The 15,334-nt window shown below is 40.3% G+C and overlaps 1 protein-coding gene across 5 annotated transcripts in view; it reads right to left on the bottom strand.

Annotated features, from left to right (window-relative positions):
• The window catches only part of MARK1 (microtubule affinity regulating kinase 1), a 124,894-nt gene that overhangs the window by 40,426 nt on the left and 69,134 nt on the right, over nucleotides 1-15,334 (bottom strand). For 4 of the 5 annotated variants that reach the window (XM_047754705.1, XM_047754707.1, XM_047754704.1 and 1 more), the window contains exons 4-6: nucleotides 10,869-10,917; nucleotides 8,503-8,568; nucleotides 4,295-4,365 (exon numbers count right to left, since the gene is read on the bottom strand). In XM_047754705.1, coding sequence (XP_047610661.1) covers nucleotides 4,295-4,365; nucleotides 8,503-8,568; nucleotides 10,869-10,917 — 186 coding nt within the window. The remainder of the gene's footprint in view (nucleotides 1-4,294; nucleotides 4,366-8,502; nucleotides 8,569-10,868; nucleotides 10,918-15,334) is intronic. The other variant, XM_047754708.1, reaches the window with a different exon arrangement.

The following is a 15,334-nucleotide window of genomic DNA, read 5'->3' as shown; positions in this document are numbered from 1 at the left end:
CAAAACTCTATTTTGGGAGTTAGACTAAAAGTGTTCGAGGCGTGTTTCTTCCCGGAAGCCAACTGAGTAAGAATTTATCAACAGGATATTTAGCAACACCCTATTTTTGTCTGTTCATATAGTATAAAGAAAAGGGGAACGTTTTGCGCTTTAAATGGAAACCTAATTATCAAAAGACATAAAAAGGCAATTTAATCTTAAACCTGTCACTCCCTCAGCTGGGCAATACAGTTCACCCTCATAACTAGACTTTGTGGGCGGTCCCCACTTTTAACCATACATACGGCTCTCGGGGGACGAGTGCCAGATGGGAACGAACCCAATGGCTTAAGGGCCAAAGATACAAGTGAGAAATCAGTTATCAGCAGTCCTATAATTATTCACTGTATTACATAAAATAGAGAAAAGGAACAAATCTGACAGCAATCAAGCAAGAGCTCTCTTGCGCACAGAGCTGATACTCAGGATGGTCATTTTAATGCGCAGCAGAACATTCAATCCTGTGGATCCAGTTAAATGTGAACGCGGTCTGCGTGTTGAATACTGGTTAGGCATTTACAAATGGGGATGGAAATGAGATTTTTAAAAGTGGAAAGGTGATGGGACGTGTATGACCATGTTAAAACGATACTGGTTAGACAAAACAGAACTTCAAAGGAGCACAAGTGAAACTGATCGCTGTATTACTAAATCGCTCTAATGTATATTAAAATGGTTCAAAGACAGAGAGGACATGAATTCAAAACAAAATCAACACACAGTGAGTAAGGAGTAATTCAATTAAATTCATTTTGCTTCAACAGTTTATTGAGTACCTGCTATGTGCAAGAAAGTGTGCTGGTTGCTAGTGCGACACAACAATGAACACTCCATGAATCCCACCCTACATTGATTGGAGGGGAAATAGGTAAGTGAGTAACTATATACACTGCAAGGCAGAATCACAGAAGCAGAGGTACAAAGAGGTGAGGGCATCCTAAAAAATAAAGAGTAATTTTGCTTAGTGGGTGATGTTTGCTCTAAGCCGTCCATGAAGGGTAGTGCTACCTTAAAATGTGGTGATCTGGGTAGGGGTGAGGTGGCAAAATGCATTGCTGTTGAGGGAAGAGGAGGTTTTTGAAAAGCAGGTGGGAAAAGGGTAATTGTAGGAGTTAAACCTTGATCGACAAGTTGGTAAAGTATCTGAATTCCAAACTAAGCAAGTATTACAGGAACATAAAGTGTTTTTGAGCACAGCAATTGTGACTGAGTATAATCAATTTGAAACGTGAGTCCCCAAAATACAGCAGAATCCTACAATGAAAACAGGCGGTATTCTCTTAAGCAATATGCTTCAAAATTCTAATATGCAAGTTTTCACTAAAATGCACTTATTAGAGATATCTACATTTACATGTAGGTATCAATAGATCTTACTGAACCTACTTCATAAGGCTCTTTTTGTATCAGAGAGAACAGAAATTTGCTGATAATGATATTATCTTTTTCAAGTCACCTTCTCTTGACAGTCAAGATAATGATTTGGTTACCAAACATGCATTTCACATTTCACAGGATGACGTCTGTGAGAGCAGTTCTATGGGCACTTCCGGAATAAAAATCTCCTTGGTCTTAAAGCCTTAGGAAGGGCAAGATAATTTAGAACATCAGCACACTCAACTAGGAGGGTACATACAATTTCTTCCCTGAAACAGAAGTTCTGGCTTTTGACTCGCTCACTGTAAGAGCCTCGATCCACAAGCTCAAGTTTTCCTGCATTACTCTACGGCCAGACTCTTCCATCTCAAAACTTTCTCTACTTCCACAAAGAGGAAGGAAGATTGCTGTTTCTGTTACGGACCTTGAAAACATGACTTACAATCAGCTCTATACTGACGCTGAGACCAGATGTGTCAATATTTTGCCATGAGGTGTAACTGTGGCGGTTGCTTTGCAATTATTTGTAAGTGGGTCAGGAATTCCCTGGCTTTAAGTAGTACCCTTGATATTGGAAGGGTTGAATCAGTATTATGATTTTCTTGTAGGCCCTCACGTCTTAAGGAATGCAGAGGCACTCTATGGGCAAAGGCTGCTAAACTTGTCCTAAACTGCCCTAGTGTCTTTGCTATATTAACAGTAGGATCGAGGATATAGAGGCGTTCCCTTGTGGTGCAGTGGGTTAAGGATGCAGCACTGTCACGTCAGTGGCTTGAATCACTGCTATGGCGTGGGTTCCATCCCTGGCCTGGGAACTTCCATATGCTGCAAGCATGGCCAAAAAAAAAAAGGATATATACGTACATATGCACATATATACACACACACATATGCACGCACACACATACATATGTGTGTACACACATATATACACACATGCACACACACACGTACACACACATATACACACATACATATATGTGTGTGTGCAGCCTTACTAATACAGTGCATGCCCCTTCATTGCTAAACTTAAAAATAATTTTATGAAATACAGAGAAAATAGAAATAACAGGAAATATACAAGTATTAGTTTTATTTATTTATTTGCTTTTTAGGGCCACATCTGTGGCATATGGAGGTTCCCAGGCTAGGGGTTGAACTGGAGCTGCAGCTGCCGGCCTACACCACAGCCACAGCAATGCCAGATCCAAGCCATGTCTGTGACCTACACCACAGCTCACAGCAACACCGGATGCTCAACCCACTGAGCGAGGCCAGGGATCAAACCCACATCCTTGTGGATCTAGTCAGGCTGGTTAACTTCCGAGCCACGAAGGGAACTCTGGCAATAGAAATATTTAACATCAATTGGAATTTTCTTCCTGGTCAGCTACTAACTAAAACTAGTGCAACTGAGGTGGAAAGAACAACATTTAAAGGGATGATGGTGGTTCTTAAGTGAAGCTTGGAATCCCATCCCAGGGTACAGAATAATTTAACAGCATGTGGCAGTTTCTCAATGTTACTTCCTCATTACCAAGTGTCTTTAGATTCTGCTGTTTGAAATCAAACGCTTCTAGGAATCTCTCCTAAATGTAAGGGTCACGTATATCTTCGGCCTAAAGCATTTCACATATTGTGTTTCAAAAAGTAGTGACTCTGTGAGGTATTGATAATAGAGGTTTCACAAAACAAACGCTCTCCGTGATCGATGTGGAGAATGCTAGGTCAAAAAAAGAAAAAAAAGGGTGAGCAGGTTTCTCATGCCCTCTCCGCCAGGACTTCTCCAACTGGTTATACGTTCCCACGCACATCACATCTCCCAGAGGAAGATGGCACGTCAGCATACAGTGTCCCAACCGTATTAATCACAGGATCCCTTTAACTGTAGAACTGGGCCTACAGAAGAGAAATACTGAACTATTTTTAACTGAAGTACGTTAAATTCACCCAGGTAAAGTTTGGGATATAGTTGGCTGTTGAAACTTTGCTTCAGTAAACTTTATGATTGATTTTTTTTTTTCGTTTTTGGCCGCCAGGTGGCACAGTGGAGTTCCTGGGCCAGGGATCGGATCTGAGCCACAGTTGCAAGCTACACCGCAGCTATAGCAATCCTGGACCCTTAACCTCTGCGCCAGGCCGAGGATCAAACCTGTGTCCTGGGGCTGCAAAGATGCTGTGGATCCCGTTGCGTCACCGTGGTCAACTCCTTATGAACAACTTACAATTCATTCATTTGTCATTTCTACGGTAATTTATAAAGTAGGCTAATTTTAATTATTTTATTCCTAAAATTTAAAAACAAACTCCTGGATAAACTTAAATTACTTTTTCTCATTTCATCATTTCTGTAACAAATCATATGTGAGTTGACCTGGAAATATAAACATCTTACCATGTTCTTCTATCACACTGGCAAGGTTCTTGCCCACTTGACTAAATAAAATTGATCATAGCCTTTAAGTCTTTAAATCGTCACCAGTATGAGTTCTAACACCAAGACGTCTTTATTAAAGAGAATACAAAAACCTTTTAAAACAGTACCCATTTATATTATATACATAAAGCTAATAATAACACTTGATAATAATTACTGAATAAAGTATTTTCTATCTCAGTCTAGTTTATATTTCCAAGATGATCAAAGAGTTATTAATAAGAGTCTCCTCTATTTTACTATTTATGATGCAACTATTTCAAATTTAACTTCAGGAAGACAGATTTCTTGTTCAGGTTTCCATCCTTAAAAAGAAGTATAAGAGAGCAGGCATTTTCCTTTTTAAAGTACAGCGTCCTCTGAATTCTGGTTTGTGAAACTGTCCATTGTCCATCTCTGAAAAAACAGCAGCAAAGCCAAGTTGAAAACTGCTTTCCATACCTGCCTAAACTTTGCCCGGGCCTCTTTCTCCTTCATTCTTCCATGGGCAACTAAGTAATCAAACACTTCACCTGAATCAGAAAGGCAGAGCAGGCAGTAAGATACACACAGACTTTCAGCGAACAACACACGCAACGTCAAGGTTGTGCCTCGTTTTTAAAGAAGTTACTGGCCCACAATTTTCTGCCAGTTCTATGTAAATCACAAACTATTACATGAAGAGGAAAAAAAGGCAAAAATACATATAAAATTGAATATCTGGTAGCAGCTTATGAGGCAGCAAAACTCTTTAATAAAAAGTCATAAAAACACAAGAAACCTTTCTGTTTTCAAGTATTATATAAAAATACAGTCAACTCTTTATTATCCATTCTAATAAAGGGAAGCCATTGCATGGGCAGTCAAAAATTCTATTTGGCTTTGTATTTGGGGCTTACATTTCAAATAAAATAACAAGTCATATTATGTCGGCTCACGCTCTGTCTCATGGTCTACTGGTCATGCAATCTTGGTTAAGTTCTCTCTCCATCCACAGTGACTGCCTCCTTTTTTCCTTTCTATACTGTTTATGCTCATTCTCACGATATTCATCTTATCTGCGTTGGTACTTCACTGCTTATCAAAAGAACGAATCATCTCCTATTACCCCAGGTGAGCTGTGAACCCTGTGAATGGTGTCATCATACCCCCACTCCATCTGTACCCTCGCTCCCGTGACAGGGCACAAAGTGGACAGGGCACAGATATATATTTGTTAAAATAATTTAAAGGTAACTTTCCCAACAGATCCTTTACTTACATGTCTGGAAGTTTTTATCCCTTTACTCTAGTCCATAATAATTTAAAAAACCCACTACTGTTTAGTTACATTATCAAAAATAAAATATCTCAGTGTAAGGGTTTATAAAAGTTTTGTATCCTGATAATTCAGACCATATAAACACACAGGTATATTAAAAATTCACAAAGTGGCTTAAAGAGGTCTTGTAAAGTACAGCAAATGATGAAAACTCAGGGTTTAGAATCTGACCCATTTTGATATGAATCTTGGTTTAGTCCTGAGTAGCCACTGGGAGAATTAGGAAGATTTCTTAATTTCATTCAGACCCAGTTTCTCTCTATTGCCCATCTTACATGGCTGAAGTGAGGAGTAAATGAAATAATGCATGTGCTTCTTAGCACAGTGACTGGCATATAGTAAGCACTCAATAAATTACGTATTTGCATCTAGGTATACAGGTATATTACATAGACATATATGCAATAGCAATCCCGAGACATAAGTAGTATATTAAAAATCAAATATGTAATGATGTATGTCAGATGAAACTAATACATCTACAATGTTAGACAGTCTATTATATCAGCATATTTAAATGATTAAATGGGACAATGAAAACAGAGAAATGAATAGATGCTCTGGCTGACCCATCACAGTGTGAGGTTAGCTGGGAAGATACAGGGCAAGAGGTAAAAAATTTGTACTATTCTCGTGTTCTGCCTGGACGCTCATAGCCCAGATGGGTATGTGACTCGGTCCTTTACTGATTAGGTATTATTTATATGATCTGCTTCCCAATTAGAATGTCATCTTTTTGAGGGCAGGGCTTTTGTCTTTGCTCACACCCCATGTGTTTCCAGCACCCAGAATACCACCGAGCTCACAGTAGGCATTTAAAAAAAAAATACTGTCTGCGTGAACAAAAGAAGGAATAAACACACCATTCCAGAGTAGCCCTGACACCTACTTTTTTTTTTTTTTTTTGGTCTTTTGCCATTTCTTGGGCCGCTCCCATGGCATATGGAGGTTTCCAGGTTAGGGGTCGAATTGGAGCTGTAGCCGCCCGCCTACACTACAGCCACAGCTACGCGGGATCCGAGCCGCGTCTGCGACCTACACCACAGCTCACGACCACACCAGATCCTTACCCCACTGAGCAAGGCCAGGGATTGAACCCGCAACCTCATGGTTCCTAGTCGGATTCATTAACCACTGAGCCACGACGGGAACACCCTGACACCTACTTTTAACAGGCTCCTTTGAATGAAATATGGTTCAAAATCGCAAAGGAGTCCCCTGCCCTTCTGATCACTGAAGACCTGCCGCATTACTGAACCACAATCAACAGATGTGCTTGAGCAAAGAGACAGTTGTCTGATGCAACCCTTGTTCATGCTGAGTTTCTAGTGTGTATGTGCGTGTCAGTCCTAAAATACCTGGAAATTTCAGAGGAAAAATATGAAGTATTTTATTTTCCAGAGTCACCTTGCCATTTCGAGATGAAAAAGGCAAGAAGGTGATTCTAGATTTATTGCTACAGACCCATGACGGTTTTGTTATAAGATCACTGACTGCCAAGACCCAAAGAAATCCTATCACGAGGAATTAGAACTCATAATATAAAGGGACGAGCTGGTTTGGGCTGAGTTCTAGCACACATGTGTCTACACTGCACTGCACCCCACTGCCCCTCCCAAGGCTACTGAAGGAGCTGGTCTGAGTTCCAGCACATATCTGCCTACACTGCACTGCACTGCAAGGCTCCTGAAGGAGAGCGGTGATGACCCCGTGAGCTGTCTCCCCTTCATCAGCACCAATAGAGAGTTGACTGTACTCACGATTCACTGTAAAGCAGTAAACACATTAATATTTACACAGCCCTGTGGTGGACCTTCATAAAAATAGAGCAGTGACCACAGACTTTCAGCAGTCTGTGATTCCTCATATCAAAGCAGGTCCAGCCCCATTTTCTGGACTCTAGGTCACTGAAAGGAAACAAGTCTAACTGAACCAAACACTCAGGGTTCCTACACTGATGCACTGTTTTGTATACACATATATATATATATCCAACTAAAAGACAGAAAAACAGAGAAAGAGTTCATTATGTGAATTTGTAGGTTCATTCATTTTATTATAGACTGATTTTTTTTTTTGCCAATTTGCACGGCTGTATTATTATTTTTTAAGGCCCTAAACATGAATGACATAGATTTTCAGGTTAAGTAAAAAAAAAAAAAAAAAAAAAACACTGAAAAAAATATTTTCAGGATGCAAAAAAAGCTTTGTGAAAACCAAAATCTATTAAACCTTTTGATCTGCATAAAAAGCTGAAAAAGTGACTAAATGTTTAAAATTCGTAGTAATTTTTTTTGGGGGGGAACTCTAAGGAGTATAAAAATACATAACCTAGATGGTATAGACTAAAATCGTCCTTATTCTAGTCACGAAAAATCTGAATCACTATAAAACTCTATATACTTTATTAGCTAAAAGGAATCAAAACTAAATTCAACACTAAGTTTTCCTATTGATTAGCAAAAAGTTAATTAGCCAAAGCGGTTTAAATAATTTCTGCTGCCCTCCCTCTTATTCAACTGCCTAAATTCTCGAAGCCCTTAAAATTTTCACGGGCTTTTTATTAATTAATTAATTAATTTATTTATTTATAAACCTTCAAGGCCTCATTTTATTTATTAAATGATTTAACTCCATAAATTTTAAATCTGTTGCTGAGAAAGTTAAGGCTTATCCCTAAATGAACAGTGATTCCAAGCCAATGTATCTCTCATTTGAGAGAAAGTACAGGAGATAAAATGACTTTCTATTGTATATCAGTGTTTAAAAATCATTTCTATTTTTGACACTATATAGTCAAAATGCACATTATAGTCTACTAGAAATATATTTTATCATTTCCCTGTCAACTCAGTCTTCTAACTTATATACAGATCAATACTTGGCTAAATCAAAACATTCTATGGATTATCTTGAAAATGTATGTATATTGAGAACCTGTCATATATGAACAATTACTGAGAGAAACACCTGACCTAGAACATGCTTTTATCATAAACTTTATTACATCCTGAATTTGAGCTTGCCTGCTTATAGCCAGAGGTTCTAATAATATTATGATAAAATATTTAGCTGAGAGAATTAAAAGATTCATAGATAACAATGCAAATTTAGAGTTCTAAAAAATGCCTCTAAGTAATTTTTAAATAAGCCCAGATCCAATTTTTAAATGTAAGATTAAGAGGTCTTGAAACCAAACACTCAATTTTCTTTAAGATACCACTTTGAGGCATTTAAACAAAACTGTAGATTCATTAGCATGAATAAAGACACGAATGTTATGATGAACCTTTAGGTGTTAAACTCTGTAGGTCTCAGTAAAGATAACCTTACATCCCCTCAGCCTTACCCCCACTCGCGTATTCCATGACTAAATAGAGGGTCTTCTCTGTTTCGATAACTTCAAACAATTTTACTGAAAAAAGAAATTAGAGACATGACTCGTAATTGTTAGCACATAGTAGATATGCTTTATGAAAATTTAAGGTAACACTAAACCAAAGGAAAATTTGAGTAGTTACTAAAAAGTATCAATTACAATTTAAAATTTAGAATTTGGAGTTCCCTTTGTGGCTCAGGGGGTTACAAACCTGACTGGTATGCATGAGGATGTGGGTTCGATCCCTGGCCTCGCTCAATGGGTTAAGGATCCGAGCTATTCTGAGCTGTGGTGTAGGTTGCAGACATGGCTCATATCCCACGTTGCTGTGGCTGTGATGTAGGCCAGCAGCTATAGCTCTGACTGGACCCCTAGCCTGGGAACTTCCATATGCCGCAGGGGCAGCCCTGAAAAAAACAAACAAAAAATAAAATTGAGAATTTCTCTCAAGGGTTATTACTACTATGGAAGAAAACTATCATAAAGTGATTTGGAACGAACTGCTAGGTCAAAAGAGAGTTAAGTTTCTGGGGTTTATAAAAATAACTCATTTGTCTATAGAATCAAGTAATTAAGGGAAAAACCTCGGAGTTCCTGCTACGGTACAACAGGATCAGCGGCCTCCGTGCAGCCCAGGACGCAGGTTCGATCCCCTGCCCAGTAGAGTGGGTTAAAGATCTTGCACTGACGCAGGGGTGGTATAAGCCGCAAGTGCAGCTCAGATGGGATCCCTGGCCTGGGAACTCTATATGCATGGGATGGCCAAAATTTTAATTAAAGTTTAAAAAGGCACTATTATTAATAAAGAGCCTAGCAAAAAATGTTAAATGGTCTTTGGTACAGAAGCAAAAAAAAAAAAAAAATTATTAATTATGTGATAAGTTTCAGGTTAAAAAGCTACAAAATTATCAGACTTCAGTAGTTGAAATTATATACCACTGCATTAGCGTTTCTAATAAACATAAGATTTTTTTTTTGTCTTTTTGCTATTACTTGGGCCGCTCCCATGGCATATGGAGGTTCCCAGGCTAGGGGTCGAATCGGAGCTGTAGCCACCAGCCTAAGCCAGAGCCACGGCAATGCCAGATCCGAGCCGCGTCTGCAACCTACACCACAGCTCACAGCAACGCCGGATCCTTAACCCACTGAGCAAGGCCAGGGACCGAACCCGCAATCTCACGGTTCCTAGTCGGATTCATTAACCACTGAGCCATGACGGGAACTCCAAACATAAGATTTTTTAATGTGTAAGAAAACACGTTTCAAAAATGAACAGATTAAAATAATTGCTTTTTACTTCCTAAAATCCAATGACTTCACATATATAATCAATAATTAAAGCTGAATCTATAAATCAACTTATTTGTAAATATAGGGGAAAAACAGAACTTAAGGAAATAAATTCACTAAAATGGAAAACAACTCTTTATTTTCTTTAAAATTCAAACTAGTTATTTTGCTTTTAAACTATGATCAAACTTAAATGCTAAGTTATCTGGAATTATTTTTTATAAGTACCTCAACGGCATGCAATCTCTATTTAGAGAGACTTATTAAGGGGATACAAAAAACATTTGCATGCATTAACTCCAAGGCATATATATTATTTTAGTGGATCTTGCAAAAGATCACAAGGCAGTAGAAAACGGCAACTTGCAGCCTTTATTTAACTTCTATATAATCTATTTTTAAAAATAAATATTGGAGTTCCCGTGATGGCTCAGTGGAAAACAAATCTGACTAGTAACCATGAGGACACAGGTTCAATCCCTGGCCTTGCTCAGTGGGGTAAGGATCTGGTGTGGCCGTGAGCTGTGGTGTAGGTCGCAGATGCAGCTCGGATCTGGCGTTGTCTGTGGCTGTGGTGTAGGCTGGCGGCTGTAACCCCAATTCAACCCCTAGCCTGGGAACCTCCATATGCTGCAGGTATGACCCTAAAAAACAAAAATAAATAAATAAATTAGAATACATTTTATTGGCGTATAGCTGACTTAGAAAGTTGTGTTCATTTCAGGTGTATGGCAAAGTAAATCAATTATACATAGCCATAAACCCGTTCCTTTTCAGATTCTTTTCCCATATAGGTTATCGCACAGTATCGAGTAGGTTACCCTGTACTATATACAATTGGTCCTTGTTGCCCATCTATTTTATACACAGCAGTGTTGTATATTTGTAATCTATTTTTACCCAAAGTATCACTATCTGAGATCGTCACTCAGGTTATTAACTTTTCTTCTTTTTATATAAAACATCCTGACAATTGTATCTTTTCAAAAAGCATCAAATTAGGAAAATACTTTATCGTTAATAGTATATATATATAAATTTCATACCTATGTTGGGGTGATTCAGTATCTTCATTATTCGTACTTCTCGAAACAACTGTTAAAGAAAACAAGTAAACAAATTTCTGTTAAAAAAAAAAAAAAACCACTCAAGCAGAATCAATCAAAACATCTATCTGAAGAAAGCCATCTGCTTCGAAGACACTGCAGGATCCCAGTCAAGTAAGAGAGAATTTTGCTGAGACTTGGTTTCCAGGAAAATTTTAACTAGATGAACTCAAATGATTCTGTGTGTGTGTGTGTCCATGTGTGTGTGTGAGAGAGAGAGAGGCTACACCATATAAAATAAAACAAACGCCTGAATACTCATTACTAGAGATAAAAAAGAAATACTTAGAAATGAAACTAAATGACTGTTCACATGATTTCCACCCAAAACAACCTTCCTTGGTATGTGTGGAGGGTCTCATTCTTTAGTCATCTCTACTGGGTGATCAGACTATAAGCAATTATGAATAAAGCTGTGTGGACCTAAGTTTTCAATTCACTTGGGTAAATACCAAGGTGGATGAGTGCTGGATGGCACAACAGAATATGTTTAGTTTTGCAAGAAACGACTAAACGACCTTCCGAAGTCGCGGTACCCGTTTGCGCTCCCAGGAGCACTGAGCACCTGCTGGTCCACATCTTCGCCAGCACTTGGTGTTACAAGTATTTCCGATTTCCACCATTCTCATAGGGGCGTGGTGCGATCTCACTGCTGTTTTAATCTGCAACTCCTCATATCCTATGGTGTTTGTCATCTTTTTAGATGCTTATTTGCCACGTATATGTTTTCTTTGATGAGATATCTGTTCAGATCATTTCTTAACGGTTGTTTGGTTTCTACACTCTTTCCAACCCGCAACAACCCCAAATGCCAGCGGAGAGTAGGAAGGAGGGAATGCGCCTCAAACACCACGGTGCAGAGAACACGAGCGGGTGGGACCTTCCCCAGCAGCCCTGGAGGCCCTGAGCCAAGGTCATGTACCCTGGCTTTCTCCTCAAGGGTCTTAGAGACACAAGGGCATTGGTCTGCGCTGGGTGTGGCCTCAAGGCAGGAGAGGAGGGTGTGGGATCTGGATGAATATTGAGAGGGGGACGGAGGGGACCTCCTACCCCATGAAATAGGGGCTTCTCAGGACTGGCAGCAGGGCAGAGCTCTGTGGGCTCTCCTGTGTTCCTGGTGGGTGAAACCCCCTGACAAAGCGCTCAGGTTTCTACCTTGGCCTCTGATACCACCTGGGCCTCCTCATTCTGCCTGCGTGGTGTCCTCCCTCAGAATAAGGCCCTCACCTCCCCGAGAAGCCCACAGAGGAAGTAAGGGTGACCTCTGCCCAGGGACTGCATGGGCAGATAGCAGGGGTGGGCTCGGGGCGGGGGTGGGAGGGGGTGTCAGATTTTCAGAGGATTTGTACTTCTGGTTCCAACTTTTTTTTTTTTTTTTAATTTTTTATTTTTTTAAAGCCGCACCTGCAGCGTATGGAAGTTCCCATGCTAGGGGTTGAATTGGACCTGCAGCTGCCAGCCTACACCGTGGCCACAGCAATACCAGATCTGAGCCGCATCTGTGACCTACACCACGGCTCATAGCAACACCGGATCCTTAACCCACTGAGATCAAACCTGCATCCTCATGGATACTCGGGTTCTTAACCCGCTGAGCCACAAAGGAAACTCCAACTTTTTTTCTTACTGTGGCACATTAGCAGATAAAATTCACACATGAGTAGATAAAATTCATGTATAACTATAAAACCACAACTCAGAAATCTGATGATCCTAGGTTTTACCGCAAGCAGAATTTTTTTCCAGATAAACAAGTCAAATATTATGCCTGCCTCTTATTTTTCTATGGCTTTCATGTACCCATTTGATAAACACTGAATAATAAAACCACCCATTTAAACATAAAACATCATTTTATGGGGAACATACCTATCTATAATTTTTTAGGTATTAAACTTTATTTTTTCCAAATACTGACTTTTTTTTCCCGAACCTCCACCCCACACCCCCAGAATGTATTATAAAAATAAATACAAGTAGTCCCCATTTTGATTTTGTCACACTATATAGATTTTAAAGTTTGGCGACTTACTATTAATGAGCAGCATAATTAATTCATCAGTATTATCACTACTATGTATTTCTAATAGAAAAGTCCCTGATATCACTTAGTCTCCTGCATTTACATGTACTTATGTACCTGTTTTCATCACCTATTCCTGCTTTCGTATTAAACTTTTATCTATTAAGGTGTTAGATGTGGCTCTACAGTCAGTAAGTCACTGTGCCTCGAGGTCACAGCTTAACTGGGTCCTCTGCTCGAGTCATAAGGCTGCAGTCAAGGTACTGTCCAGGCTGTGCTTTCAGCTAGAGGCTCGGCTAGGGCAGAAGCTACCTCCAAGCGAACCCAGGGAGAAGGGTTTCCTTAGAGCCCTGGGGCTGAGGACCTGGCCTCTTGCTGGCTCTCGACTGGAGAGTCTCGTAGAGACTGCTCGCAGGTCCTGCAAAGTCAAGTTCTCTGACGCGGCCGTCTGCTCTATCGAGCCAGCAAGGATAACCTCCAGAGCACGCTGGCTGGCAGGGCGGTCTTTGACTCCATGATTGGGGAAGTGAAATCCCATCCCCTTTTCCTAATGCTATTGGTTACAAACAAGTCACACATCCTGCACGTGCTGGAGCCGAGGGCATCACACAAAGGTGTGAGCACCAGAAGGCAGAGAGCACGGGGGCGGGTGGTGTTGGGGGGTGGAGATTAAGGGCCGTCCAACAGGATTAAATTCTACAGAAACCAATGTTTAACAAACCAAATCAAACTGTAAATAGTAGATACGTGTGGTTAAAGAAACTGCTGTCCCGACAGGTGGGGGCAAGAAGACTGTAAAAGCGTAAGAGAAAATCTGGGATTCTGCTCTCGGATCATTTCCTGGGTGTCTTTAAATTCTCCATTAATTAAAAAAAAACAAAAACAAAAACAACTGGAAGTAGCAGCAAAACGTTATTGTGGGTTTAAGAGGTAGGGTTCATACCAGATAAAGCCAATCAGCAAGACCCCAACTTTAAAAAAAGCTTTGGATGCAAATGAAAAGATTGGTTGATGAATGTACATTTTTTTTTTGTCTTTTCTAGGGCTGCCCCTGTGGCATATGGAAGTTCCCAGGCTAGGGGTTGAATCGGAGCTGTAGCCACTGGCCTACACCACAGCCACAGCAATGCCAGAGCCGAGCCGCCTCTTCGACCTACATCACAGCTCACGGCAACACCAGATCCTCAACCCACTGAGCAAGGCCAGGGATCAAACTCGCAATCTCATGGTTCCTAGTCGGATTCATTAATCACTGAGCCACAACGGGAACTCCTGAATGTACATTTATATGTTCAATTTAAGTATTAAATGTTTACATAATATTTCATAACTTCTCATTTTAACCTACATTTTTGATTACTAGTCTTTACTGCCTCACGGAAAAGTGCTTCTGCCTTACTTTGTAAATGATGATGGCGTTTCCAGGAAAGTGGCCCATTGAATTGTAGCATGAAGATGCCACAATGGCTCCTTAGTTTTATCTTTTTCCTCTTCTGTCTCAGGAAAGAACATCAAATTGCAAAACAGAACATAACCGACACCTGATAACCTTGAATTTACTCTTGTTAATGTTTATGAAATGATCAGCAAATTCAGTAGTTTATTCTTAGAAGCAAACTGGTTGAGACCTGTCTGATCAATAATTAAAACATAACTCCTGGCAGCTCTGTGTCTAGGACTAAGTCGCCTAAAGGAATGGACAGCTGGGCATTCTTCAGGCATTTTCCCCATAAACTCTGCCTCTGGTTTGTTTACTTGACTGTCGTAGGCGCTGGGCTACCGAGTGGTGCTGAATTCACGAATATAGCCCTTGACTGGAACCTAGAATGTAGCTATTCTGTTCTACTAAGAATAGACATGAGCTGGGGAATAGGATTCAAACTGTCCTGTGAAAATTGGGGCACTTAACAAAAACAGTACCTGAACAGAAGGCCACTCCTTTTCCATCTGGAGATGAAGCCGGAGAAATACTTTACAAGAAGGGCCAAAGTTCTCTTCAGGAAAAAATGTCTTATTCTGGTTAAGATAATAACATACAGCCCCCGGGGGTCCTACATCTCAAAGATCTCTTGAACACATGGTTCCATCCATAGCTTCCTCTCCTTCAGTAGTTTTTGACAAGGAGTAAGAAAAAAAAATGCATAAAAGCAAGCAAGAGACTGTGTGTGTGAGCCGGCTGCGAGCTGGCTGAGCGTGTCAGGCAGCTGTGGCGAGAGGAAGGGCGGCTCCTGCTGGAAGACGCGAGGAGGGGGTCAGGTGGCACGATGCCTCGGGACAGTGGACTCTGGCCCCGCCAACCACCCTCCTTCCAAAGAAACACTTCAACGTCAGATTGGTCATCAACGTTCCAAATCTAGAGAATCTGAACCAAGTGAGCCGGAGA

Source organism: Phacochoerus africanus, chromosome 12 (genome assembly GCF_016906955.1).
Source record: "Phacochoerus africanus isolate WHEZ1 chromosome 12, ROS_Pafr_v1, whole genome shotgun sequence".
NCBI lineage: Eukaryota > Metazoa > Chordata > Mammalia > Artiodactyla > Suidae > Phacochoerus > Phacochoerus africanus.
This window is presented reverse-complemented; position numbering and strand designations above follow the sequence as displayed.